The 26819-nt window shown below is 40.6% G+C and overlaps 1 protein-coding gene across 10 annotated transcripts in view; it reads left to right on the top strand.

Moving 5' to 3' along the window:
• The first annotated feature begins 1887 nt into the window (after positions 1-1887).
• Positions 1888-26819, top strand: part of DENND5A (DENN domain containing 5A) — a 71766-nt gene continuing 46834 nt past the window's right edge. For 2 of the 10 annotated variants that reach the window (XM_061380432.1, XM_061380436.1), the window contains exons 1-4: positions 1890-2153; positions 21780-21851; positions 22447-22556; positions 23232-23892. In XM_061380432.1, coding sequence (XP_061236416.1) covers positions 2045-2153; positions 21780-21851; positions 22447-22556; positions 23232-23892 — 952 coding nt within the window. In that variant the 5' untranslated portion in view covers positions 1890-2044. Of the gene's footprint in view, positions 2154-21779; positions 21852-22446; positions 22557-23231; positions 23893-26819 lie in introns of all 10 variants that reach the window. The other 8 variants (XM_061380430.1, XM_061380426.1, XM_061380428.1 and 5 more) reach the window with 6 other exon arrangements.

Genomic DNA, 26819 nt, shown 5'->3' with positions numbered 1-26819 from the left:
TAATATTGCCTCTAATTACCCTGCTATCTTTATTGAAATCTCTCCCTCAGGTTCACTAGTGGCTTAAAATTGAACTGCCAGAACTGTCAATCAAATCTAAGCAATACCTTCATTCATTGATAACCAGTTCTGTGACACATACAGTCTTAATCAAGTGAATACTAATAGTGCCAGTGCTTCTTACAGTTTTTCCTATCTCCCAGAAGGATTAAATAGCTGTCCACAATTCACCAGGCAAAATGTCATTAGAGCTTAGTTACTGTACTGTAAAAGGCTGTAGACCGTTGACAGTGAAGTCTTACAAGCTGCTCTCTCTTAGTATCCACAAAGAACTCGGTCTGTAAACTCATATATGAGAAGTTTTTCATGCTTGATAGGATGTTTAGTTAAGACTGGTGTCTGATGAGTTCAGCATTATGGATGCAACCTTAACTACTCAGGCAGTCCTAGATAATAATCCTAAGAGACTGAAAAGTTTTCATTTCTCCTTTTATAAGCCCTACAGGGGAGGGAACAATTCTGATGTGAAAGCCATGAATAGAGAACTGAGTGAGGAGGGGAAGGGGAACTGCTTACAGACCTAGTTTTAGTCTAGCAAGGCCATCTGAGGCTCCTCCATGGTCAGTGGAAAGAAGTACTCTCAGCTCAGAGCATGGGTATGTGTGACTAGTTCCTCAGCAGCTTGGTTTGAGTAATTCTTGTTCTTCCCCAGGGAAACAACCATTTCCTTTCCATGCTGAGCCCAAGGGGAGGGATTTCACTCAGCTATGCAAGCCTGTTAACAGAATTGTCCAAATGTTAACTCAAATGGAAAAAAACCCCAACAACAAGGCACTCAAATACCCTAACACCAAACAATGCCAAAAGCACATCCTTGGCAGCCACCCTCTCTCCCCCATGACCTGGGCTAGTTTCAGGGTATGGCTGCTCCACCAAGCTGCTGAGTCACAGCCACAGGGGCAGCAGCCTTCAGGGAGCAGGGAGGAGAAGCTGTAGGTGACAGAGAAAGATGGCACTGGTGAGGCTGCGCCTTGCATACTGTGCTCGATTCTGAGCCCCTCACTACAAGGGAGACATTGAGATGCAGGAGCAGGTCCAGAGGGCAACAAAGCTGATGAAGGGTCTGGAGAACAAATCTCATGAGGAACAACTGAGGGAACTGGGGTTTAGTCTGGAGAAGGCTGAAGGGAGACCACCTTGTTCCCTACACCTACCCGAGAGAAGGATGAAGAGATGGATGATCTCTTCCCACATAACATGTTAGGACAAGAAGAGCCTCAAGCTGCGCCAGGAGAGGTTTAGATTGGATATTAGGAAACATTTCTTCACTGAGATGGTGATCAGGCATCAGAACAGGCTGCCCAGGGAGGTAGTGGAATCACCGTCCCTGGAAGTGTTCAGAATGAGGCCCTCAGTGACACGGTTTAGTGGTGGACTTGGCAGTCCTGGGGTAACGATTGGACTTGAGCTTAAAGGTCTTTTCCAACCTAGTTGATTCTATGGTTCTATATGCTTTTGAAGCACCACCGCAACTAAACCGTGCCCTGAGTGAGCAGCCCCTGGCAGAGCCGCCTTGTTCTCTCCAACTGCAGAGGGGGCAGAGCCTCTCCTGGCTAAGGAGAGCCTCTGCGGGAAGCCCCTCAGCCCCCGAAGCTTAGACAGGTAACTACGGTCCCTCCCCGGGAGGTACGCGGCACACCCTACGGCTACCCGCCCACCTACCCCACCGTCCCCTCAGACAGCAGGCGCGCCCCGCCTAACGGCCACCGCGCGAGCCCGCCCCTGCGCGCGCACCGCCCCCCGGCTGGCCCAGCAGCATCACGTCATCGGGGAGCCCAAGACGCAGGCGCAGCATTGCGGTTCCCTGCCCGGGCCGCCCCTCCGCAGGAACCGCTGGGGGCTGTACCCACAATGCCGTGCGGCGCTGCCCGCTCCGCTCCGTCATGGAGGCGGCCGGCGCAGCTGGCGCAGCTGGCGCAGCCCCGCCGCCCGCCGCCGCCCGGTCTCTCACCTCCTGAGTGCCGCGCACCCCTCGGGCTCCAGCATGAGCGGCGGCAGCGGCGGCGGCTCCTCGGCACCCGGCCGCTTCGCCGACTACTTCGTGATCTGCGGGCTGGACACTGAGACCGGGCTGGAGCCGGACGAGCTCTCCGGTGAGTGGCAGCGGGGCTGGGAGGCGGCGGCCGGTGGCAGTCAGCAGGCAGCTCGGCTGTGGTGGCGGCGACAGCAGTTCTGGGGGCGGGGTCCAACGTCGCCGCCTCCCTGCTTCGCAGACCCCGGGGCGCTGCGGGGAAGCCGGGGGAGCGCCCCCCGCCCCGGGCATCGGCGCCTGGGGATCTGTGTAGCTGCCCTGAGTGCTCGACCTGCAGGAACGGCCAGCTGTGCACAGCCGTGTGTGCGTGGAAGTGTATCCAACTTCTGACAAACCCGACAGAGTACCGCTCTTAAACGGATTTTTCAAGGGGAAGGCGCTGTGGTGGCCGTGGTTATCATTTTAGGTCATCTCTATCTTAGCCCTCCACTTGGAGCTTGACTGTATTTATCAACTTTTAGTCAGGCTTTTGGACGTTTGAAACATGCAGGGAATCTTAATGAATTAGGTTCTGGAGAGAAAGCAAAAGACTTCTTGCTTGTTCAATATTAAGTTTTGTTGTAGCATAGGATAAGAATTCTATTCCAGCAGTATTGGAAAATAAATTAGATTAGGAACTATTTATTCTGTTAGATGAGAATGATCACACCAAATACGCAGCTAAATTGTGTCAGACTGTGCCACAACACTGCTTCAAACCTGTGTTTTTAAGACTAAAATCTGTTCTTTGTTTTAGCAGCACCTTGCTTCAGCTTTAGTTTCAGTGTACTGGCTTCAGTTAAATGACGTTGTTGCTTAGTATCCTTAGCTGTCCAGAAATAAACAGGAATACAGTGGTGAAAACCTGACCTAACATCAAAAGTTATTTTGTGCGTTTGAGCTCAGAACTTGACCAGTGATGTGCTCTTTCTCCCCCGCCTTTTTAATTAGCTTTGTTTCTAAAAGATGTCACGAGAGTTTTTTTACGTCATTGTATTTAAACCCTCCCTCACTAAGTAAAACCTTGTTTTTTTGTGAAACTGAATTTGAGTTACTAGAACTGACTTACATTGAACTCACCTCAACTTTGGCTGTCATGGAAGCTTCCTTTTTTTTTTTTTTTCTTTCTGATGACTTCAAACAGAATTTCTCGTCCTGAGCAATATCTTACCCTAAAAGAATTCATGTTTGTCTGATGTTAAAATAATTGTAGACTACAGTTTGAGACTTGAAGACTGAATACAGCATATTGGCCAATTCTGTAGTGGCACTTTAATTTACAGCATCAGTTTGATTTAAGAAACCCAAAAGAACAAATGCAATACAATTTAATTGAAAGATACATGAGGTTCCGTAGATTTTTTTGATGAAATCACCAGTGAGCAAAGTTTCTAAATTGAAAACAGTTTCTGGTGTTGATTTTGTTATTCATTTATTATATATCTATTTGTGTAGCATAGTGCAGGGCATACTCAGTAATACTCTCTGGTCTTGATAGAAACATAAATAACTTTCCTCATATAATTAAACTTAAAAGCATCAGTGTGTTATTCTGAACTAGCTAATAGGAAACTGGAAGATATCAGTGCTTTATTTAAAATACTCTGTTTGAATGCGCAGGTCTGAAAGCTGGTTAATTTGTGGTTTTTCTTATATTTACTTTCCTGGTCAAGGACTGCATCTACAGTACATAAAACTGTAGTGTGCAGTGTATCTTGGATTCTGCTATTCCACTGTGATACTGTAATAGTGTTGCCTCTGACAAGGTGTGGGGTATCAGGGAGAATAGGTTTTGTTATTTATGCTTGAGACTGATTTTTGCATGAATTGAGGAAAGGGTTTAAAAAAAAAGAGGGGGAGAAACAAGGGGGAGGAGGGTAAATTTATGGTAATGTTACAGTCCATGAGCTAGCTGGAATTTCAGTGCCTTTTCTTGAGTTTGTTGTGTTATTCATAATGCATGGTAGTGCGACTGATAATGCTTTCAGATTGTGTCTTAGGGTACAGCCTTCTCCAGTGTTCACCGATATAAATGGAAAGGGCCTCTGTTGATTTCAGTGGGTTTTGGATAAAGCTTTTAAATACTTTGTACTTCCTGGAAGGCTTTCTTGTTTGAATGAAAGAGTTATTGTGCACTGTTCCCCCCCCCCCTTACTTCTGTGCTGAAAAATAGATTCTGAATCCTTGTACTGTTTAAACAATTTGCTTCATAAGTGTCTATTGTTGGGAGAGAGGCACTGGCACTTGAGCTGGTGGGTGCAGGGTGGGGAGCAGGATGCTCCCCAGCACGGTGGAGCCGGGCACACTGGGTCTCTCCAGGGCTCTGTGCACTGGGGCTGCCTGAGCTCAGACTGGCATGATGTCATCGCTACCCCGCTGCCGGGGCCTCTGGGGATGCTGCTGCCACACTTTGTTCTCACCGAGCTAATGAAACCGTGCATTTCAGGTATTCAACCTTAGTACTGATAATACAGCGTTTTCTGCAGGCTTATGAATGAACTGTAAGATCCTGAATTGATGCTCAGTCTAGGTCCTTTTCTTGTAGAGGCACCTCTGATGGCGTTTTTCTTTGTATGGTGGGAGCTTAGTAAACAGCACAGCTGTAACACCTTTTCCTGGGAAAGTTGGCTGACTGATGGAAAATGCACAGTATATGTATATAAATTTGTTTTCTTTTAATATAGTGAGAAATACTATACAGGACTTTGTAGTTATTCTCTATTGCTAGGGCACTTTTATCCCCCAAATTCAAGTGATCTTTTTCATTTTGGTAATTGTGTTCTCACTAGGTGACCTGTTAAAGCAGATATTAAAAAATAAAAAATTACTTGGTGGTGGTAAAGCCAAACAAACAGCAAAAGCCCCCCACAACTCAAATCAACAACTTGGACAGGAGAGGAGCTGAGGCACAGTTTCGCTTTTCTAGACAATGTTGATGGGCCAGAAGTAATGACAGAAATCTCTGAAGTATGCTGCAAAGGTCTGTTACAGATACATTTCTTTCATAGAGGATATCACAGAATGGAAGATGTTGGAAGTAACCTCTGGAGGTTATCTGGTCCAACCCCTGCTGAAGCAGAGCCACCAGGTGCCCAGGACAGCATCCAGATGATTTTTGGGTATCTCCAAGGATGAAGATACTCAGTCTCTCAGGGCAGCCTGTGCTCAGTCATGCTCACAGTGAAAAAGTGTGTCCTGATGGTATAGATGGAACCTCCTGTGTTTCAGTTTGTGCCCATTGCCTCTGGTCCTGTCATGGGGCACCACTGAAAAGAGGCTGTCTCTGTCCACTTTGCAGCCTCTCTTCAGGTGTTATATACGTTGTTAAGCCTTCTCTTCTGCAGGCTGAACAGTCCCAGCTCTCTCAGCCTTTCCTCATACAGGAGGTGCTCCAGTCCCCATGTCATCTCCATAGCCCTGATGGACTGTCTCCTGGTAGCTTATTTGTACTGGGGAGCCCAGAACTGGATACAGTGCTTCAGGTACAGCCTCACCAGGGCTGAGTAGAGGGTAAGGATTAGCTCCCTTGACCTGCTGGCAGTGCTTCAACTAATGCTGCCTTCTTTGGAGAAAGGGCATATTGTTGGCTCATGGTCAGCTTGGTGTCCACCAGGAAATGCTGAAATCCATGGACTACCAAAAATTTAGTGTGTAATATTGTAGTGCTGCAGCATCATGATAGGGTTTCTTAATTTAGGCTCTATGACTGTGCCCTGCAAAGGTATGGAGAATGAAGTCATGCCTCAACTTATCATTCAGCTGGAGTCTCTTATCTGTTAAGTTAGTTAGATGTGATCTGAGTGATAGTGGAAATGCTTGCACTGCATGGAACTGCTGGAGTTTTTGTTCTGTGTTCTTTTTCACCAAAGATTTTGGTTTCTTTACCTTCATGATGGTGTGTTAGTTTTTAACAATCACTTGTCAATAGAGTTTGTTTATTGCAGAGTGACAGAACAAAGGATTATCTTGCCATTGCATTATAATTTATGTGAGACTGTAATCTTGGAGTTGCTATTACAAATTATGGAACTCAGACCCAAATATCTGGACACCATATTCTAATCTTAAGATTTGCTGTTGCACATGCCTTTGTAGTCTTGAATGTTGTATCGTAAAGATTATAATAGTTATTTTGGAAGTAAGCGTTGCAAAAAAGAAATAGTGTAAAAAAAAAGGGGAGGGTGAAGAAAGAAGGTGCTTACAATCTATGAAGAAAAGATTGATTTAATAGTAGGATAGCTTTTTAAAAAGTCTTAGTCTGGAAGATTAAAGCCAGTGACTAGTCTGTCACCTGTATTCCTTTCTGACTTTCTTCCAAGTCTGAGCTGCTCTTTTAAGGTTTAGTCCAAAAATTAATTTGTTCAATCTTAGACTCGTGTTCCTTTTGCCAGAGTCCTTATCATGGTGCTTTGAGTTGTCTGTCTGATCGCAAACTTCATCCTTAAGGGCGGGTGAAAATGAGTGTAAGCTGAAGCCCATGCATTCAGGAAATATTCTTCCTGAAGACACCCTTTGTTTGCCTTTGAAGAATTCATATTAGATCTCCTTTCACTCCAGTATGTGATCACGTGATCACATTTTAATTGTTCATCTCTCATACCTTTTTTTTCATATTTTGTTTTTAATGGTGTTGAGGCAAGATCTGTGTGTATGTAAATAATGTAGCATAGTAGGACTGGTTATGAGCAAGGTGTCTATGCTGGCACAGTAACCCTTTGGTGCTGCTGTGTGAAATTCTAGGGGAAGATGATACCTGGTGTATAGTATTCACCTAGCTCCACTAAAAATTAATCTGACAAACTGATATTAGTAAACGTTTTTCCTCACCAGTAAAATAGAAATGTTGTCTCACCTATTCCTCTTGTCTGTAGTTGCAGTGTTGTTATTTTTCCATTTTGTTGGCTTTGGATTTAAAATGACAGCTTATCTTCATATGTTTCCTGGTGGTAGGGTTTATTTATCAGGGGTGTGGTGAAAGGATTGAAGGCATTTGTCACATAGATAAACCACTAAATTGCTTAGTATTTCAGAACTAGGGTAGTTTTTCCATGTGGTATTCTATGTAGCAGTGCTGTTATCAGCACCTGTGTTAGTTTCCAGGTTCAACAGACTTAAATAGTTGCAAACTTAAATGTTTTGCTTTAAAGGCATTTGTAAGGGATAGTTGAAAGAGGAGGAAGAAAAGTAAGCAAAATTTAAATTGGCAGATACCATTTTCTGACATACTTGACCTGTTTTGCATTTTTGTCATGGAATAAAGATATGGCTTTTGGGATAGAGCCAGCTGTGTTTCTTTCAGTGAACCTTTTCTTCAATACTGGTTATTCCTCAGGTAAATAGTGTGTGACTAAATGTCTGTCTTTGCTATGGTAGAAGTACTAACGCTTGCTGCAGAAGCGAAGTGTGCTGGTGGGAGCCATTGCTTGATTTTTGCTAAGACTGAAGTGTTCTGTGATTTTTGTGAGGTTTGGTTTAGGTGTTTTTTCACCTCTCTTCCTCCCTTTGTCCATAATATGGATGGTATCAGTTTAAGCTTCCCACAGTTCCCAAATGGTGTGCCTCTTTCCTTGGGGATTCACTCTGAGACTGGAAAGGAGGTTTTTCAGTTTCTTTGCTTTCCTGAGATTGCTAACCAAGGTGTTAACTCTGGGGGGGCCTCTCCAGTAGCACCAAGGTTGAGACCACACATTGTTTTCACATAGGTCACTGTGGATGGGCAATAGATAGCAACAACTTTTGGCTAGAATGACACTGGCACATGTGAAACATTTTAATCTGAATAATAGTTTATTCCACTCCTTCCTACCCCCTCTCTCTATCTTTTCCCAAGAAGCTAGAGCTGTTTGCCATGTTTGACTGCCAAAAAGATCTTTTGTTTCTTTGGGAACTGAGGCAGACGTGCTACGGTAGCTGATATGTAGAATAAAGAATGGGAGAGCTGATGTAAGGGGGAAGCAGCTGTACTTCGCTGAACTGCTTTTGAAGCCACAGTTTATTAGGTGATGTTTCTATACTACCAGTCTTGTGATTGCCATATTTGTATACTAGGTTGATTTAAGCTTTGTGCTTTACAGAATCATCTCCCTCAACCCCCCCCCCCCCCCCCCCCCCAAAACTCTTTATTCTTCCACCCTTCAGTATTCAGTTACAATTTCAGCTTATTTGGAAGACTCTTAGGTAAGGTGTAGGGGAGGAGAAGGGTTACAGGTTCTTGATTTGAGAATAGACTAAGGATCTACAAGAGTGTCTGAAGAATTAAAAGCTTACAAGACCGACTTTTGAAGCCCTTAAAAAAAGCCATAGGAATTTTACCTTATTAAAGCAAGGAATACAAAGAATGGTTGATTTGGCTTTTTGTTCCTTTGAGGTTTTTTGTAATGTTTTGTTTTCTTTCTAGTTTCTTTTGCAAGAGTGAAACTACACAAATGGAACATCTTAAGTTGATTGTATGGGAAATATTGACATTTGCAAATAATAAAAGAGCCCCCACCTCACCTCACCAAATCTTCAAATTATTGATCCTGCAGTTGCAAAATGCTACAACTGTTTTTATCTGCCTTTTGACTTAGTGGTGTCCTACTTGACTATTCTTGGCAATGACTTCTCATACTTACCTTTTGAATTCCCTCTAACCTGCAAGGCTCATATAGCAAAAGTATGATGCATATGAAGTGACAACGTCAGAAACAATTACTTACTGATGTATTCTCTTTGAATTTCTTGACAAGCCTTTCAGATTCATGGTCAAATTCAGCACAAACTGATGAATGATGATTTGGTTAGAGTGCTTCTGCTCAAGGCATGTTTCTTAGCCTTTCTAGGAAGATGTTACTTTGCTTATGGTTTGGTGGGCAATAGTTTCAAACTTTACCATGGAAGTGTAGAGCATTGCCTTTTTATTTAGTTTTTTTGGTTTCTACTGGCTCTATGACCAGCTACAATTGGGTACAATGTGTACCTCTGTATTGAGTCATTTACATACTGGTACTGAAGCATCCTGAGAAACTTTATTGCATTCACAGATAAGTGATCTGCAGACAGATAACATGGCATTCATAAACAACCTTTTCATTTTCAGATATAGTAACATTTCAGTGTTTGAGGGAAGGGAAAAAAGGCTGGTTTTACAGAAACAGATATTCTTTCAGCATGACATCAAATGAGTTTGGAAGAGGTTTTTTGCAGTTGTAGTTGCTGCTGCTTGTATCTACAGTTGCATGCTATTGCAGAAGTATGTGTTCAGAAATCTCAAGGTTGCTGCAGTGTACTGATCTCTGCATTGCTTCTGTCCTTTACAAGCATAAATTTTTATGAGCTATTCTACTATTTGCATATATTACTTATTCCTCCTTAACTTGTTACTTTCAGCAAGCTCCCTTACCAGCTGTTGTTTCCTGATTTTGCTCTCATTTAAAAGTATTACTGAAGGTTGGTAAAATTTCTATTTATCAGTATCTCTGCTGTTTCTGAGGATGAATCTGGCATTGATTTTATGGCAGCCCAATTTGTCATGTCTCTTTCCCTGTCCTTACTGTGGTCTTGTGCTCATGCCTTCTTCCCTTGCAGTCACATTGTACATGGTTCAGTGCAGCAGGGTCCAGGGAGTACCAGGCCTTGGTGTTAGGAAAGAGATTGATAATGCACAGCCGTTGATTAAATTGATATAGGTGTCCTGAAGCACAGCTCCATTGGGGGCCATATTCAGAGAGTTCTTTAGACCGAAATCCATGTGAACTGCAGAAGACTGACCTGATGTCTAAAGGGTTTACGATCCAGAGAGCGGAAGTTACTTACGCTGTGTGAAGTTACTTTAATGCTGCAAGGTTGCTGCAGTCTCCCCTGGAAGTATGCTTAGGACACATGAACCAGCCTTATCTGCACAGAGATCTGCCCTTGCATGTATTAGTAGCCTTGAGAATGGCTGCCATTTCACAGGTGAGGCCTTATAAACAGGGCCTAATCTTGGCTTGGAAAGATGAAGGATTCTGGATGTATCCAGTGAATGAGGTGAATTGAGTGTTCTTTTGATAACTAATTCCACAAATAGTCCTGAGTCTGTTATGCATGGGTGATAGTGTGCCCTGGCAAGAACTTGTATAGTGTATATATGTGTCTGGGTTATTTTATTTTTAGTTTTATTTCCATGTCTCCCCCCCTCCCCTCCCCTTCCTTCCTATAAAGCCTTCCAAGATTAAAACTATATACAACATGTTCTGTTTTATTCAGGTCTGACCAGGGAAGGGTTTTAACTCATGCTTGTTTCTGTGGAAGCATGAGCCATCATGTTTGTTTATGCTTTGTTCAAAGAGTTGATAAGCAGTTAAAGGTGGTTGACTTGGACCTGTGACTTTTGTTTCCAGGACTGAATAAACGTACTCGATTTTCTTCTTCCTATTCTAATCAGATTTTCATATTAAAAACTTTTTTTTAACCAAACATGAATCATGTCTTCTGAAGAAGAAAGGTAAGCTTGATATGGCACTTGTAAAAGGAAGAACGCTCAAGACAAGTGGTTGGTGAGGTGATAAGGAGAGATACAGTCAGAGCTAAGACAAACTTCATAGATAGTCATATTTGGTCATATAGACCAAACTGTCAGTATATCTGATTAATTTTTTGGTATTAGAAATAACATCTATTTAAGAAATAGAGAATACCCCATCAAGCAACTTGATGACTTCCTTACAGAACATTCTTTTGGGGATGAAGGGAATACAGTCCTTACTGCAAAACATTGATTTCAAACAGTAGATAACAAAGTGAAACAGACTGGATAGGACTCATATACCGGGATGGTTGTATAGGTGAACTTTGTATTTTGCTGACCTCAGTATGTCTTTGGAACCTGCTTGGAAGGCTTCATGTCTGAAATAAGGCTTTCCTCTTTCACAAAAAACCTCAGTCGTCTCCCAGAAGAATGGAAATACTTCATTAAAGGATTGGACAGATACTTCAGTAACATTTGCTCTGTGTGCTCTTGTACAGGCATGTTTCGATCAGTGCTCAGTGCTGGAGCTGTGAGGGTAACAAGTAAGGACATTTAACTAAATGCAAGATGTCACTGTAAAAGGATGTCCAGTGGTTCAAAGGGGTTGCCTGAAGTTGTCTGTGCTTCTGTTTGCTTAGGCTTTCCTGAAGCAGTCTCACTGGGTCTGCCAGTCTTAGATGGGCATGAGGAGAACAGCTGATTTCTATATTAAATATGCTTAAAATATGCTTGTCTCCACTTCTGTTCTATATTTCTAGTACACACAAGCCACCCTTTTCCTTTCTTAGTGTCTTCTGTTGATAGATCTATTGTGTCATGAAAACGGCTTGTCTCTCCCCAACCTCCATGGCTGAGAAGACGCCTGTCATTGTAATTTTTAGTGCTGCTTCTGTTGTTTAGTTGGAAACAGCTCTAAATATCTTTCTATATATCTTTTTTGCTGTGGCTAGAGCAGAAAAGAAGTTTAGTAAAACAATTCTGGTTTTAAAACCATTTCCTTGGAAATTTCTGCCAGGCGGTCTTGATTAAAGCCCATTGTGACCATCTGCCTTCTTGTGTTGCATGCAAAGTAGTAAAAAAACCCAAAGCTTTAGGATGCTTTTAAAGAAGCAAGCTGGGGACTTTGGGGTGTTTTTTCTTGCTTGTTTTTTAAAAGCTGCCCTAGATTCTTGATGGCTCCTTCTGCCACTTCATTGTCCCACCTCTTCCTGCCTTCCTTGAAACAGTACCAGGAAAATAAAAAACAAAGGCTTTTGATTTCCTGATGTTACAGTCGCAGAATGTAGATGTCCTCAGCCGTTTTTCTGCAGTTCTTTAAATTCATTGTTGCAGGATTTGAAACTATTCCAGTGTGTGTATAACAATATGTTTTGTTATCAACTAAATGAATGCTGAAACTTAAATGATGAATGGATAGCTATTAACTCTTAAATTTTCATTTGCCATAAAGGGCTAGGAAGAATTTATTCTATCAAAGTAGTGGATGATCGAGAGATTATTTGTATCCAGTGGTTACAGATACCCAGTTAGTGTAACAAACTTTTTAATTTCAGTTTACAGTGGGGTTCTTCATGTTACAATTCTTGAAACATTGCAATTCTTGAATTTTGGAAAGCAAAAGGAAGCGGGGAAACAACAGGATCTTTTACAGTTGACAGATTAGAGTTAATTTATCTCTTTGTCTTTCCCACCTTTTTAGTGACTGCAGTAAGAAGAGCTGTATTGTCCATTGAACATTCAAATGTATATTGTATACTGGAAAGAAAAAGTTCTCATGGGATTGGGATGGGGGTTGTTGTTACAAGCAAATGCAGGTTCCCTAGATGACAAACAGGCAAAAAACCCAACAACCCAAACAAACAAAAAACAACCAAAAAACCACCAAAAAACCAGAACCTGAAGAGCTGGAGCATTTCCTCTCTCTAATTATTTTCTTCCTCTTTACTTCCTCTAAAGACCTCCAACTTTTACAGGTGAAGGCTGGCCCTCCATGCAACATACATTCCGGTTACACTTAAGATAGATACCTAAGTTGAGGGCAGGGTGTCTCTAGTGTGTATTTGTGTTATTTGCACTTTGGTTTTAGAAAGGAAGACAGTGGGCTTCCTTTGCCTTTGAGCTCTTTTGTCAGCGGAAGTGAAATAGTAACTTGCATAAAGAAGTTTTCAGAGGAAGTCCCAGATGCGAAAATCATAGGTGGTAGATCTGTTACAAATCCAGGAGTAACAGCTGCTAGAGACAGTGATTGAAATCCTCATTTTTTAGAGTCAGTGGATGAAACCCCTGATTCCAGTTGCTTAAACAGCAGTGCTGCAGTAAAATGAAAGTGGTCATGAAGATTTTCTCCTATAGATAACCGGATCCACTTTGAAAACTGTTTAAGTCCCAGTTCCAGTAATAAATTAACTGGTCTAGCCTTCAATTCAGCTTGCACTGTGGCAGGTGGTGTTGCCAGCAGAGGGGGGGGGGAGATAGAACTGGAGCACAGAGGGTTTATGTGTTTCAGGATAAAAGGGAAGAGTTCTTTTTAGTATAAGAGGAAGAAGTTTGCTGAGTCCTCTCTAATGAGAAATACGTGCAGTTTGGCTGAAGGGGGAGGAACTGGAAGGAAGGAAACAAGTCATAATCTGAAGGCATTTGTCCATTGATGGAGTGTCTGTTTGCTGACAGGTTTGGCAGCTGCAGCTTTTTTTGAATCATGGTTTTTATCCCAAGAATTAATGTTGAATGAATTTCTTACCTCAGTCTGCCAAACTTTAGGTGTTAATTTCCTACATTGTAGAGGGGTGTTTTTGCACTTATAAAGAAGGAATTGGAGAAAGGTGCTGGTTTTGTTTTTAAAATAAACTGTCTACTTATTAGTATGTTAATAGACCTTTAGGTATTTATTGAAAAGACTTTTCTTCAATATTAGGATATTGCGTTCTCAAAAATCAGAATGGTATTGCTCTGCAGAAGACTAGGTCTGAGGTTTTTGCTTTTTTTTCCCTTTGTCTGTATTTTAAGGGCTAGAATGAATCAACAGTTTGCCACCGCATTTTGTGTCTAGTATGGTACAGGTACAACTTGATTAATAGTTAGATTATCCCAGTTTTGCTCTTAAGACTTGGAAATTAAGTATTGGAAAGCTTCCATTGGCAAGTGTGTATATGGTAAGTCTTATTTTAATCAGAACTCTTTTGATTTTAAGATATTGATTCTTGGCTTGACTATCTTTCTACGCCTATTTGTATTTTATGCACCTGTATTTGTTTTTGCAGTGTAACCACATTAACATTATTGGTCATTTGTCAGTTTGACTAATCAAGAAGTGCTCAAATCTCTCAGGGTACATGCCACCTCCCTCCGGTGGCCCCTCCCTCCAAAATGCTCTCATTTGCTCCATACTTTCATCATTTCTACAGTATGGATTGCAGAAGTATGCACGTTTTACCTGCTTTGCCAGCCAACAATTTTCATTTAGACCATGAATTTTAAAGCTGGAGTAATTATGTGTTTGGTAAACATAATTATTTACCGTCATATCTGTAGCCTTACTGTATGTATTGAGAATGGTTGCTGGCCGAACTGGGAATCCTGCTGCTGTTTATGACATTAGCTGCTGGCTTTAGGTTAACTTAATTCTAAATGTGCTGTGGACTGCTGCCATTCTTGTATCTTTGGAAACAGTTCAGACTTTTTTTCCTTATGTATTAGGGTCTTTCACAGGTACACTGTTGCAGTTTTTGCATCTTCATCCATATCCAAGAATGAGAAAGATTGTTTTCAAAATGACGTCAATTTTCTATGATGTCCATTTTCACTTAAGTATGGCTTTGTGCTTCATTTTATTTTTAATTGAAAGCAGGATAGAATTAGGCTATTCTCTGGATGGCGTTTGTAATTCATGCACTGTTCAAAGCCCCTTGTTGACTGACTTCTGACTTGCCACTGACACTGGGGAAAACCTCTGCTCTTTCACTGGCATGGTCAGCTCAGTCTCAACTTGCTACCTTGCACAAGTTGCAATGAGTCCCACCACTGCAAGGTTCTTTGGACCATGGTGTAGGAGGTGTGGAGGTAAAGGTTATGGTTATAAACGCATTCTGTAGGGATTTTTGAATCCCAAGTTCTGTTCCTCCAGTGTGCTGTGTAGAACAAGAAAGCTGTCCTAAGTGTATGGTTCATAGTATCTGCTGCTGGCACAGACTCTCATTGTTCTTACTAATTTATTTAATCACAGCAATATGACTGTTTCATATTGAAGCTATTTTACATTTATTTCATTAAACATTCATTTTAGTGGCAGGAAGAATTGCATATACAGCTTGCGTATGCAGAAAGATTTCTGTAGGAGAATCCTTATGTGGAAAACATAAAGTTAATGTTTTAATTGCATGCTAATATTTTTTAATTGGAAGATGTCATGTATACAATAAATGCACACCGAGACCAAATAAATTTAATTAGTAGTAGGTTCTACCACAAGAATTGAAAGAAGCAACGTGCTTGGCAGGGTGAAAGAAGCAAGGTGCTTGGCAGGGTGAAAGCAGCAAACCTTAATCAGAATCAGTAGAAGTTTCTGTGTGTCTTTGTTTTGTAATTATTTTGAGCAGATCAAGAGACTCCATGAACAAATGATGGTGGCAGTATTAAAGATTCTGTAAAACCAGTGCTGCATGACCATTTAGTTCTTTTATCAGGCACTTTTTCTGGTAATGAGGTAGCTTCTTCTGACTTGCTCTTTATTGTCATAGAGGAAAAATTGAACTGGACTCTACCTCTACCTCTGAAACACCTGCTTAAAGACTTTTTCCTAGCTAGTGTGCACAGAGAATTTCCTGTACAATTCTCAGTCTTGCATAAATTTTACAGTTGTGGCACTGCAGTCACTTTCTAAAAACTAAAACCAAATAATGAATTGAGAGCATATACAGAAGGCTATGATTCAGTTTTAAAAAGCTTTATTTGCAAAGTATCCCTGGCATCTATTTTCTTTTTTATCAAGTTTGACCTTTCTAATTAAGGACAATGTAGGCTACGCTTTTCTGTTCTGTACTAGAGAGAGCTTTATTACATAAGTGGAAACTCTTTGTGTCAGCGTGTGGGTCACAGAGAATGATTGTTTGATTGATGTATTGAAGAGGAAAAAAAGCATCTAGGGTTAGAAGCATACTTACAAAGGAACAAACTACTTGGCAGGGAAAAATAAATTGTTACAATCAGGGAGAAGTTTTCTTGATAATTAGCATTAGAAATTTGCAAGCAAACCAGCTGGGTATGTGTTGCCTCTGTTCCTGTAAGCTAACTGAGAGGATTTGTATGATTGTCAGGCATAGCCTGAATTTACAGTGTATGTGTTAAGAGGTTTCAATACAAGTTTAGCTTATTTTGTGACTACACATGAAAGTTTGATGGGAAGTGTATTATGACGTAGCATGGTTAAATGCAGCTAGTAATGGTGATGACAGCCGTAAGCTGCCCTTCCCTGTGGTTTGTAGAATCATAGAATAGTTCAGGTTGTAAACAGATCTTTGTAAATGGCATAGTCAAAAAAGGGAAGGGAGTGGACTGTGAGGTGTGTCTCTCAGGTGGTAGGGTTTTAAGTCTGAATTTCCACCCTTTTAAAAAAGGTTTTGTCTTTTTTTTTCATTGAGAATTCATAATTTCATATTTTTCACCTGCAGTAAACCCACTTTTCAGTCAAAAACAATGTAATTGTTTTTATATTATAGTGGTAGGTCATAAGTATTTGAAACTCCAAGCAGTTTTTTTTCTTTTCTTTCCTTTCTTTCTACTCCCAATGAGGGGAAAAAAGGCAGTGAATCAGATTTTTCTCTGGGTGAATCAGGAAAGAGCTACAATTAGACCTTCTGAATTCATTCTATTTATTCCCTCTCAAAGCTGAGGAAAGCTTGGTAGATAGTATTCAGGTTACTGAGTTGAAGAATGCTTAAGTTCATTTCTAGTTTCTATAACTTTTTTCCTTCTGCTCTGTGTATGAACTTCTAGAAAAGTGATATCCATTGATATGGATATTTTCATGCAGATAGTTTCAAAGTAATTCTGCACTGTGCAGGTTGGAAACTCCAAGCAGCATCTCTGAGTTTGTAAGTCCTGATACTCATCAGACCAAGACACAGATACAGCTATTTTCTGCTTGCAGGTTGAACAGCAAGAAAAGTAATCGGTAAGAGCAGGGAGGAGCAATAAAATGACAGAGAGGTTGCCAGTGTTCACTACAAATCTGCATTGTGATAGGGCTTATGTTCAGTGTTTGGTGACTCAGTAAGATATCATACAGTAAAGTGAGGTATAGTTGTGAGTTCAGATGTAGGATACTTGGAGTGTATGCATTAGCTCTTCTCTTGTGCTTGTAATTAGGAAGTCCAAATAACAGGCACATACACCAGCATCATTCAAGGTGGTATAAAATAATGTTAGAACTGAAGTCTCTCTGTCCTCATAGTTCCATATGCTGTGAATTGTATTAGATGACTGTTAGAGGGGTGGTGTCATCTTCAGTGCTGATGTGAACAAGGGGCTGGTTTCAATTTCATATTCCAACTAAATGTATTTCAACTCCTTGATAGTCTTGAGCAGGTGTGTAGTTTCTTTTATGCGTGCAAACAGTCCACCAGGGGCAGTTTACTGAAGAGATATGAGAGAAGGGGATTGGAATAATTACCTGACTCTTATGTGAGATTTAATCTGGACAGCAGGGACTGTATGTCAGTCCAGTCTGAGACTGCTCTGAGCTGAGCTCTGCCTGCTGCAGGAAGAGCTGGGCTAAGCTTAAGCCTTGGTAGCAGCAGTGCTTAATGTCCTCGATGTCCTTCACCCAAGAAGACTGACTCAGAGGTTATGCCTAGCAGGTGACTTCTCTTTTGATAAGCAAGCTTATTCTGAGAGTTTAAGTCTTTATGCATGTCTTTTTCAATTACATGGTAACAAAAAAGGAGAGAACAGTATAGGACTGTGAACAGTCTGATTGCCTACATAGTGTCACAGTGGGAATAGCTTGGTTTTGTCACGGTTTAGATGGATAAAATAAAGTCACTGACTGCTGTAGCATCTTTGCTCATTTTCCACCCTGTGGTGGAGTCTTAGAGAGTTGATGAAGTGTGAAAGAAAGGAGAGGAAGGAAAGGGCATTACCAAATCCAGATGGTGGTTGCTGGTGTTGAAAACTCTGACCCATCATGGCAGGACCCAGCAGATGGGAAGGCTGGGCCTTAGGAGGAGGAGCAACTTTGGGAGTGCTTTAGTTACCCATGTAGGTTATTAAAACCACTGTAGTCCCATATTTTCTTCAGTGCACCACTTTAAGAACCTCTGTGTCAGTGGTTTAATCTTTGCTTCCCTCCTCTTTTGAGGTATCACTATGAGCTCATTAAGTTGTTTGTGTGGACATGGGCTAAACTGGATTAGTGAAACGTTTGTTAACCCCTTCTTCATTCTCTATTTATTTTTAATCCAAATAATTTCACTGGTCCTATTTCAAGATAGTGTTTTTTCCAATGACAAAGACATTCTGAGGTTCTCTGCTATGCTGTGATTCCTTTCCTAGGTGCAGCACTAGGTCTCATTCTAAAGTGGTGTTTGTGAGTCTGTACAGTGCCTAGTGAAATGGTGCTCCTGTATGCTACTGTGATACTGTTTACATTGCAAAATACTTTGGGATTCTTACTGTTTTGAAGGTTTGATGTTGGAAAGCATGTTGGCCTGAAACATCCTGAAAATTCCTGTTTTGTTTTCCCTTTTCCTGGAATTTTTATATGTATGGATTTTGTGTTGTATGACAGTTCATGACAAATAATCGTATAGCCATTTGATTACCATTCTTGCTTTCAGTCCAGATAATTACAAGTTTGCAGTCTGTGTAGCAGTTTGCATCTTCTTTTTTTGTAGAGCTTTTCCTGTAGGAAAAGTGAGGATTATCAAGTCTTCAGCAGGCAATACTGTGTTTCATTAAGAACTTGCTTTTACATGGAACTTGAGCAAAAGAAAGAAATTATTTACAGAGAGATCATGTTTGAAGACCTCTTTATAATAAGTTGGATCAATAAGGAAAGTACTTTCTAACTATCACTTCTGCTAGAGAAGAGGAACCTTAAGAAAAGCATGATCTGATAATTGCAGTCCTTTGATATTCATGAAGTGTGGGCAGTTGTGCTCACTCTGAAACTGGTGGGATACATCATATTTTTATGAGTTTATCTTCTCTTACATCTTCTTTTTTTTTTTTCCAGTTCTAGAATAAGCCTTTGACCACTTCTGTTGATGGATTTGCCTCCTGTATTTGTTAAACCTGCTCTTGTCTTCAGTGTTTTTATCAAAACCATTTCAATATAAGCCATTCCATGTCAAAACCAATAGAATTCTATGATTCTATTCTATGAATTAATCAGACGTTTGAATCACACACAGTCAGATCTTGAGATCATGAGTTATTTTTGCCTACTGGAGATGTGTTGCAGTTGGGTGCTTTGCTGGAGCATAGTGTTTGAGGCTTCTACTTAACTATAAATTTAGGGTTAATTACTTTTTTGACTCTGGATGTAAGCAAATGTTGTTTGAGGATTCTCCCCTCATCTGTGAATGGCTCTCTGTTGACAATCATTAGCTACTTAGGGGGAGAAGTGAAGGGGGACCCTAGGCAATGGACTTGTTTGTGCTTGGGTTCTTATTAGTTGTAATGGCAAGAAAACAGGGTGGCCAGTTTTCTGGAGTTTCACAGGTCACCTTTCTGCTCCTGGCTTGTACTTTACAAAAGCTGTTGGTGAGCTGTCACTTGAGATTCCCTGCCCTGTCAGTATCTTAGGTAGTCAGCATTGCCCAATCTGAAGGTCCAGTGGTTTGCTGTATTACAGGCATGAAGGCTGTTACAAGGAGAGGTAGCTGAGGTTGGAAGACTGTGCTGCTGTGAAAGAGTAAATGAGCATTGCATCCACACAGAAATTAACGTGACAGATACAGTATCAGAGTAGTATGGCTGTAGGGAGGAAGTGTAATATGGATGCACTCTGGCAAGAGTAGTGTCTGTGCAACAGCTGAATTGTTTGATGAATTGTAAGTATTGCCTTATGTTTCTTTCTGGATCAGTGCTTGGTGGGTTTCCAGAAATCAAGTTCAATACTTTCATTATAGACAGGCTTCAGGTTTAAAAAATTGAAGTGTGTGTTGGAGAGGATATCTTTTGTGAGGAGATGGGGCAATGCCTCTTAAAATACATGAGTGTCCTTTCAGTGTTTGTTTTGGTGTTTTGCTTGCCTTTCCCCCCTCCCCCCCAGTGTGTGTGTGGTTTTCGTTGTTGTATTTGTGGGGTTTTTTTGTCAGAAGGGAAGAGCAGCATCGTGTATTTTGCAATATTTATCACATTTATCACCTTCATGAAAAAGTCTTGAAGTAACAGATTTTCTTTTTAATTTCTGAAAATGCATGACCTTACACATAGGTAAACTCAGTGATTGTAGTGTGAGGTTTTCAAGTTCAGGAAAAAATTTGGCCTTCATATATTTTTCTCCCTAGTATGTATGTGAAAGGGAAAAACAAACTCAAAGGGAACAAAACAGCGTAGGAAATGTCTGAGGTTTTTCCTCAACTATCTAAAAGTTGACATTACATCATCTGCACAGATGCAAATATAGAAAATAGTAGGTGTGTTAAATCTCCTGACTTATTTTTAAAGCCTCTTTTACAGAGGACTTTCTTTATTTGACTGTGTGTTTGTGTCAGTAAATAGAGATGTGGCGTTATGTCCACTTTTCTTTCTAGAAGATCGAAAGTTTCTTTAAATGCTTGTTTTTGTACTTTAAGATTGGTCTTGGCTCCTGCTGAAATGCTGCTGTGTTTTCTGTTACCGGCTCTGCTCTTTCCAAAGATGGTTTTATTTCAGTCAAGTTGTGTTCTTTCTTTTCCTAACTACCCCTCTCTTATATACATGTTTCAGTTTTTCCCAAATGCATTTTTTCTCTTTGAACAATGATATTACTGAAGAAAAGGTAATAAATAATGTAGCTGAGTGGTTTTGTGTGAAAAGCAGCTAGGGTGATTTTTTTCAGACAAAGAGGAAAAAGAATTCCTCCTTTAAATTCCAGTGCTAAGCCCCAGAGGGTTAGCAAAATGCCTGTGGGTATTTTGGGTATCGAGACCTGTCCTAGGTCCTGATGGAGGGTAAGGTCTCTGTTCAAGGTGATACCTAAGACTTTGTTTAAACCAAATCTGGGGTTATGTGACTTCTCACCTCTCAAAGGACTTCTTAAACATTCAATGGAAATGTAGTTTTATTTGGTGTCTTTGTTAGGTTCTTCACTGTGTATAGGCAGGGTTATAACTGTTTCTATGTATGGCTACTTTGTGGAAGTAAATGTTATATGAAATAAAGCTTCTAAGTTGGCTTAGAAATTGGACTTAAAATACTACCGTAAAAGTACAGAACAGACCCAGCCAATTCTGAAATCGGTTTCTATTGCCATGTAATTGCTGCATGTAAGAAAACAAGTGAGAAGTTGAAGTGTGTTTTCTCTCCTGCAGGTGTTGCTGGAATAGTTCAATTTATTTAAAGCATATGATTTCATGCAATTGTGCCTGATTGTTAGTGCAGCTGTCAACTGCTGCATGCTCATTTAGCTAATTGCATTCTAGTAAGATAGCTAAACTTATTTTAAGATATGCAGTTGTGCTCTTAATTTTTAAAGCAACTACACACACTTGGAAGATTGTGACAGAAAGCAGAAAGCTCTGTGTTATCACAACAGTCATCGCTCCAGAGAAAACTTGAGAGCTCAGAAGCAAGACTGTATTAGCTAGTCTAGTGTATGGATGGCATCTGTCAAGTTGGACCATGTTACTTAGACTGATATAGTTCTGAAGGCCTTGAAATGGTCTTGTCCTTGGGGTTAGTTAAGTCATCTGCTCTTTGGGAGTATTTTATAGTTTTAACATGTAAAACTTTATTTTCACAAGCAGCTAATTCCTATTGCAGCATCAGTATTCTGGTTGTGTATACAGGAGCTACAGTTACACACTGATCATCTCTTTCAAGAAACATGTTTTGAAATGAGATATTTGTATGAAGTTGTATATGTATAAAAAGCATATTAGGAGAGTAGATAATCTATTATGCATGCCAGTCCTGTATAACATACTTGTATGTTTTTTTACTGGTATGTGTTAGTTATGTAATTACAGTTGACAGTATGAAATGTATAATGCAGTGTTGTTTTTATCTGTTATATAGCTTTATGCCAGTATATACAGGCCTCTAAAACCCGAGATGGTGCCAGCCGTTTCATTTCAAGTGCAACAGAAGGTAAAGGAAAAAGCGTGGGGTAAAAAAAAGCACAAATCTTTGTTCATCTGATACCCTATCTTCATGGGTATTTATGTGGTTCTTGATCTTTTAACCTTTTAGACTCTCTTCACAGCTAACTTCTTGTAATAGATGGTGGATACCCTTTTTTCCTAAGTCATGAAGAAGAAATTAAGTAATGGCACTTGTATGTCAATCTTAAACTTGCATCATCTTTGCATCTTGTCTATTTGTGCTTTTCTTCATTAACAGAATTCCACTGAAATTGAAGCTTTAGCTATGCTTTAACAAGAATCTGAAGTATCTGAAGAGTAACTTAGAAAATTGCTGTCAAAACCACAATTTCAAAATAATTGCGCTTAAGGAAAAGCACAGATACTTAACAACATAGAAATGTTACTATGCTAATCCTTGCTGATATCTGCAGTCTGATTATATGCTGACTAACTGTCTTGCATTTTCTGTTTCTCTTAAAAGGAGTGTTTGCTTAATTCACTTATCCTCACATCTGCCTGCTGATGTCCTGCTATTTGGCCTTGTTTGAGCTTAAAAAGAGGATGAAATATTTATTTACTTATTTTTCTTTCACCTGCAGGGGAAAACTTTGAGCAGACTCCTTTAAGACGCACATTTAAATCCAAAGTTCTTGCTCGCTATCCTGAGAATGTTGAATGGAACCCTTTTGACCAGGATGCAGTGGGAATGGTTGGTATCACTTAATGGCTTCCTACCTTAACAATTGAAGGCATTCATCTGTATTTTCTTTGACAGGAAAGTGTGACATCTGTTATAGATAGAGAAATTCATTATTGTTTCCAAAATTATGCAGACTCAAAAGGGGCTTTTCATTTAATTGTGATATTGTTTTAAAGGAAATTAAGTTGCAACTTGTGATAAATTCCTAGAAGAGTCTTTTGTTCTCCTACAGTTTGTTGTATTTTAGAGAATTGGTAGAAAAATAAAATAATCTGCAATTAGTGAGCCTTTTTTGTGCATGATTTTTCTGTTAAATAGAATGTGGTGTAGTTTCTTTCTTTAGATGAAATACAGAACTTTTCTCTATCAGGTTTCTGGTCTTGGTGACCAAAACAATTTCCTTTATCTGCGTTTGAATTCTGTTATTTTATTCCCATTGAGGTTGGTAACAAAATGGTTATGAGTTTCAACAGAAACTGTATATAGCCCTTGTAATATGTTCCTTTAGTTTTTCTGATGTATGCATATTATTGTATTGTATCGAGGTGTAACACTTAAAAGAATTTAAAGTGAAATGTGATGGCAGTCTGTGGATTCTAAATCCTCTTTTCATCAATGTTTCTGCAGGCAAGGGGAGAGAAAAGTGTTTTAATTGATATTATCTCCCCTCCCTCTTTTTTATAGCTGTGTATGCCTAAAGGGCTTGCTTTCAAGACACAAGCAGATTCCAGAGAACCTCAGTTCCACTCTTTTATTATTACTCGTGAAGATGGCTCACGGACGTTTGGATTTTCTCTCACGTTTTTTGAGGAAGTTACTAGCAAACAGATCTGCAGTGCAATGCAGACATTGTATCATATGCACAATGCTGAATATGACATTCTTCATACTCCACCCACAAATGACAAAGATAGCTGCAGCAGCACTGGAGACTGCAATGGCACTTCTGTTTCAAAGCTGCAGCGTTTTAACTCCTATGACATCAGCAGAGACACTCTTTATGTCTCAAAATGCATTTGTCTGATTACTCCAATGTCTTTTATGAAAGCTTGTAAGAAAGTATTAGAACAACTTCACCAAGCAGTGACTTCACCTCAGCCGCCACCTTTACCTTTAGAAAGCTACATCTACAATATACTCTATGAGGTTCCTCTTCCTCCAGCAGGAAGGTCATTAAAATTTTCAGGTGTTTATGGACCAATTGTCTGCCAGAGGCCAAGCACCAGCGAACTACCATTATTTGATTTTCCAGTTAAAGAAGTTTTTGAATTGCTTGGAGTAGAAAATGTGGTTCAACTCTTTACCTGTGCCCTCTTGGAATTTCAGATACTGCTTTATTCACAGCGTGAGTACTTGTTTTTTGTCTTCTTCTTTTGTAGTTGTATTGGCACAAGGTCTTTTAATTTCCTGAATTCTAAAAACCACACAAACAGAAGTATAGCTGCATTAAAGGGGCATAAGCATGCTAATGCAGTCCAGCTTATCTGTGTGCACGTTTTAATGCAAAGAAAAGAACTGGAGTTCTTTTGCAAAGAGAGCATTGTATTGGCTTCTGGTTTTAGACACATAAACTTAAAACTTTGGGCTCTCACATAAACTTCTGTGTTCTTGGACTGACTGTCCCCCCTATAGTTGTCCATGGAAATGTGCTATTGGATAGAGTAGTATGCCTTCTCCAGCTGCTTAGCTGAATTGCCTCCTAATCTCTGCCAAAGCATCCATGTGTTTTGAGAAGCTACCTAGTTAATTATATATGGTTCTGAAAAAGAATTAATGTTGCAAATATATTTTTTCTTTTGAGTACCTGAAGTCAGATTACAGTTGTTACTTTGAAATAAAATTAGCATAAAAAAGTTTTATTTGACTGAATTTAAATCCCAAATCTCTGTTAAGGCCTTGAAACAGTTATTGCTGAAGTCACATAGATAAAGCTTGCTTTGAAGAGGATAGGCAACAACTAAGCTGAAATAGTATATGTTTATCAGTTAATAAGTGATGTGGTTGTGGTATCTATTTTCTGTGTTGAAATTCATGAATCCTCAGCTACTTGTTCTGCTCCTGTTACTCTAATACAGAGTAGAATCATAGAATCATAGAATAGTTAGGGTTGGAAAGGACCTTAAGATCATCACGTTCCAACCCCCCTGCCATGGGCAGGGACACCTCTCTCTAAACCATATTACCCAAGGCCTTGTCGAACCTGGGCTTGAACACTGCCAGGGATGGAGCATTCACAACCACCCTGGGCAACCCATTCCAGTGCCTCGCCACCCTAACAGGAAAGAATTTCCTCCTTATATCCAATCTAAACTTCCCCTGTTTAAGTTTTAACCCGTTACCTCTTGTCCTGCCACTACAGTCCCTAATGAAGAGTCCATCCCCAGCATCCCCATAGGCCCCTTTCAGATACTGGAAGGCTGCTATGAGGTCTCCACGCAGCCTTCTCTTCTCCAGGCTGAACAGCCCCAACTTTTTCAACCGATCTTCATACGGGAGGTGCTCCAGTCCCCTGATCATTCTCGTGGCCCTCCTCTGGACTTGTTCCAACAGTTCCATGTCCTTTTTATGTTGAGGACACCAGAACTGCACACAATACTCCAAGTGAGGTCTCACGAGAGCAGAATAGAGGGGCAGGATCACCTCATTCGACCTGCTGGTCACACTCCTTTTGATGCAGCCCAGGATATGGTTGGCTTTCTGGGCTGCCAGCGCACACTGAAGCTGGCTCATGTTCATTTTCTCGTTGACCAACACCCCCAAGTCATTCTCCGCAGGGCTGCTCTGAATCTCCTCTCTGCCCAGCCTGTAGCTGTGCCTGGGATTGCTCCGACCCAGGCGTAGCACCTTGCACTTGGCACGGTTAAACTTCATGAGGTTGGCATCAGCCCACCTCACAAGCGTGTCAAGGTTCCTCTGCATGGCATTCCTTCCCTCCAGCGTATCAACCGAACCACACAGCTTGGTGTCATCAGCAAACTTGCTGAGGGTGCACTCAACCCCACTGTCCATGTCAGCGATGAAGATGTTAAACAAGACCGGTCCCAGCACTGATCCCTGAGGGACACCATTCATTACAGGTCTCCAGCTGGACATTGAGCCATTGACCACAACTCTTTGTGTGCAGCCATCCAGCCAGTTCTTTATCCACCGAGTGGTCCATTCATCAAATTGATGTCTCTCCAATTTAGAGACAAGGATGTCGTGTGGGACAGTGTCGAACGCTTTACACAATTCCAGGTAGATGACATCAACTGCTTTACCGCTGTCCATCAGTTCTGTAGCCCCATCATAGAAGGCCACCAAATTGGTCAGGCAGGATTTCCCCTTGGTGAAGCCATGCTGGCTGTCACCAAGCACCTTGTTGTTTTTCATGTGCCTTAGCATGCCTTCCAGGAGAATCTGCTCCAGGATTTTGCCAGGCACAGAGGTGAGACTGACTGGTCTGTAATTCCCTTGCTCATCCATTTTCCCCTTCTTGAAAACGGGGGTTATATTTCTCTTTTTCCAGTTGTCGGGAACTTCACCTGACTGCCGTGATTTTTCAAATATGATGGCCAGCGGCTTAGCAACTTCATTTGCCAGCTCCTTCAGGACCCGCGGATGGATTTCATCCGAGTATATGCAGTTGAGCCAGAAGATAATTTTTCTAAACTTGATTTTCTTCCCACCAAGCTGGCTAACATTAGTCCAGATCCACCTGTTTGTAATGGAATGGTTTAGACAGACTACATTTTGAATCATACAACACTGTTTTATAGTAATGATAAAGAAGCCTAGAAGACTCCAAGACAAATCTGGGGATAATCCACAGTGTTACTGGAGTCTGTCTGTGATAGTTTCTTCCAGTGAGATGTGACAGAACAGAATGTAGAATACAAATGGTAGCTATTTATAAGATACAGCCTCCAATTATTAGCAACATTCTGCAAGCATGAAATACGGATGTTTGTGTGTTGAGATGTGCATAGACTAAGGCCAAAGATAAGTTTTGTTTGTATAGTCAAGGTGATTAAAAGTGTATAATGCCAGCAGGGTGTTATTTCACAGTTGTTGCATTGTATAAACAGTTAACTGTGGCAGAAAAAACTATACAGTAACTAAAAACACAGTCAACTTACTGTACTCAGTAGTGGTTACTCTCTTGGATTTAGAAACCAAATTGCTTTGCTTATTATTCATAGAAAATCTAGAAACACTTTCCTAGCAGGCAAACTTCTTTTGTGTTTTCTACAGAAATGCATTACACATTTGAGATTTAGGGATAGTTTGTCA

The sequence above is a fragment of the Neopsephotus bourkii genome, unplaced genomic scaffold (genome assembly GCF_033783945.1).
Source record: "Neopsephotus bourkii isolate Nb327-2 ecotype Australia unplaced genomic scaffold, CSIRO-AGI_Nbou_v1 NB_1792, whole genome shotgun sequence".
NCBI classification, from domain to species: domain Eukaryota; kingdom Metazoa; phylum Chordata; class Aves; order Psittaciformes; family Psittacidae; genus Neopsephotus; species Neopsephotus bourkii.
The sequence above is the reverse complement of the archived record's forward strand: the minus strand, read 5'-3'. Positions and strand labels throughout refer to the sequence as shown.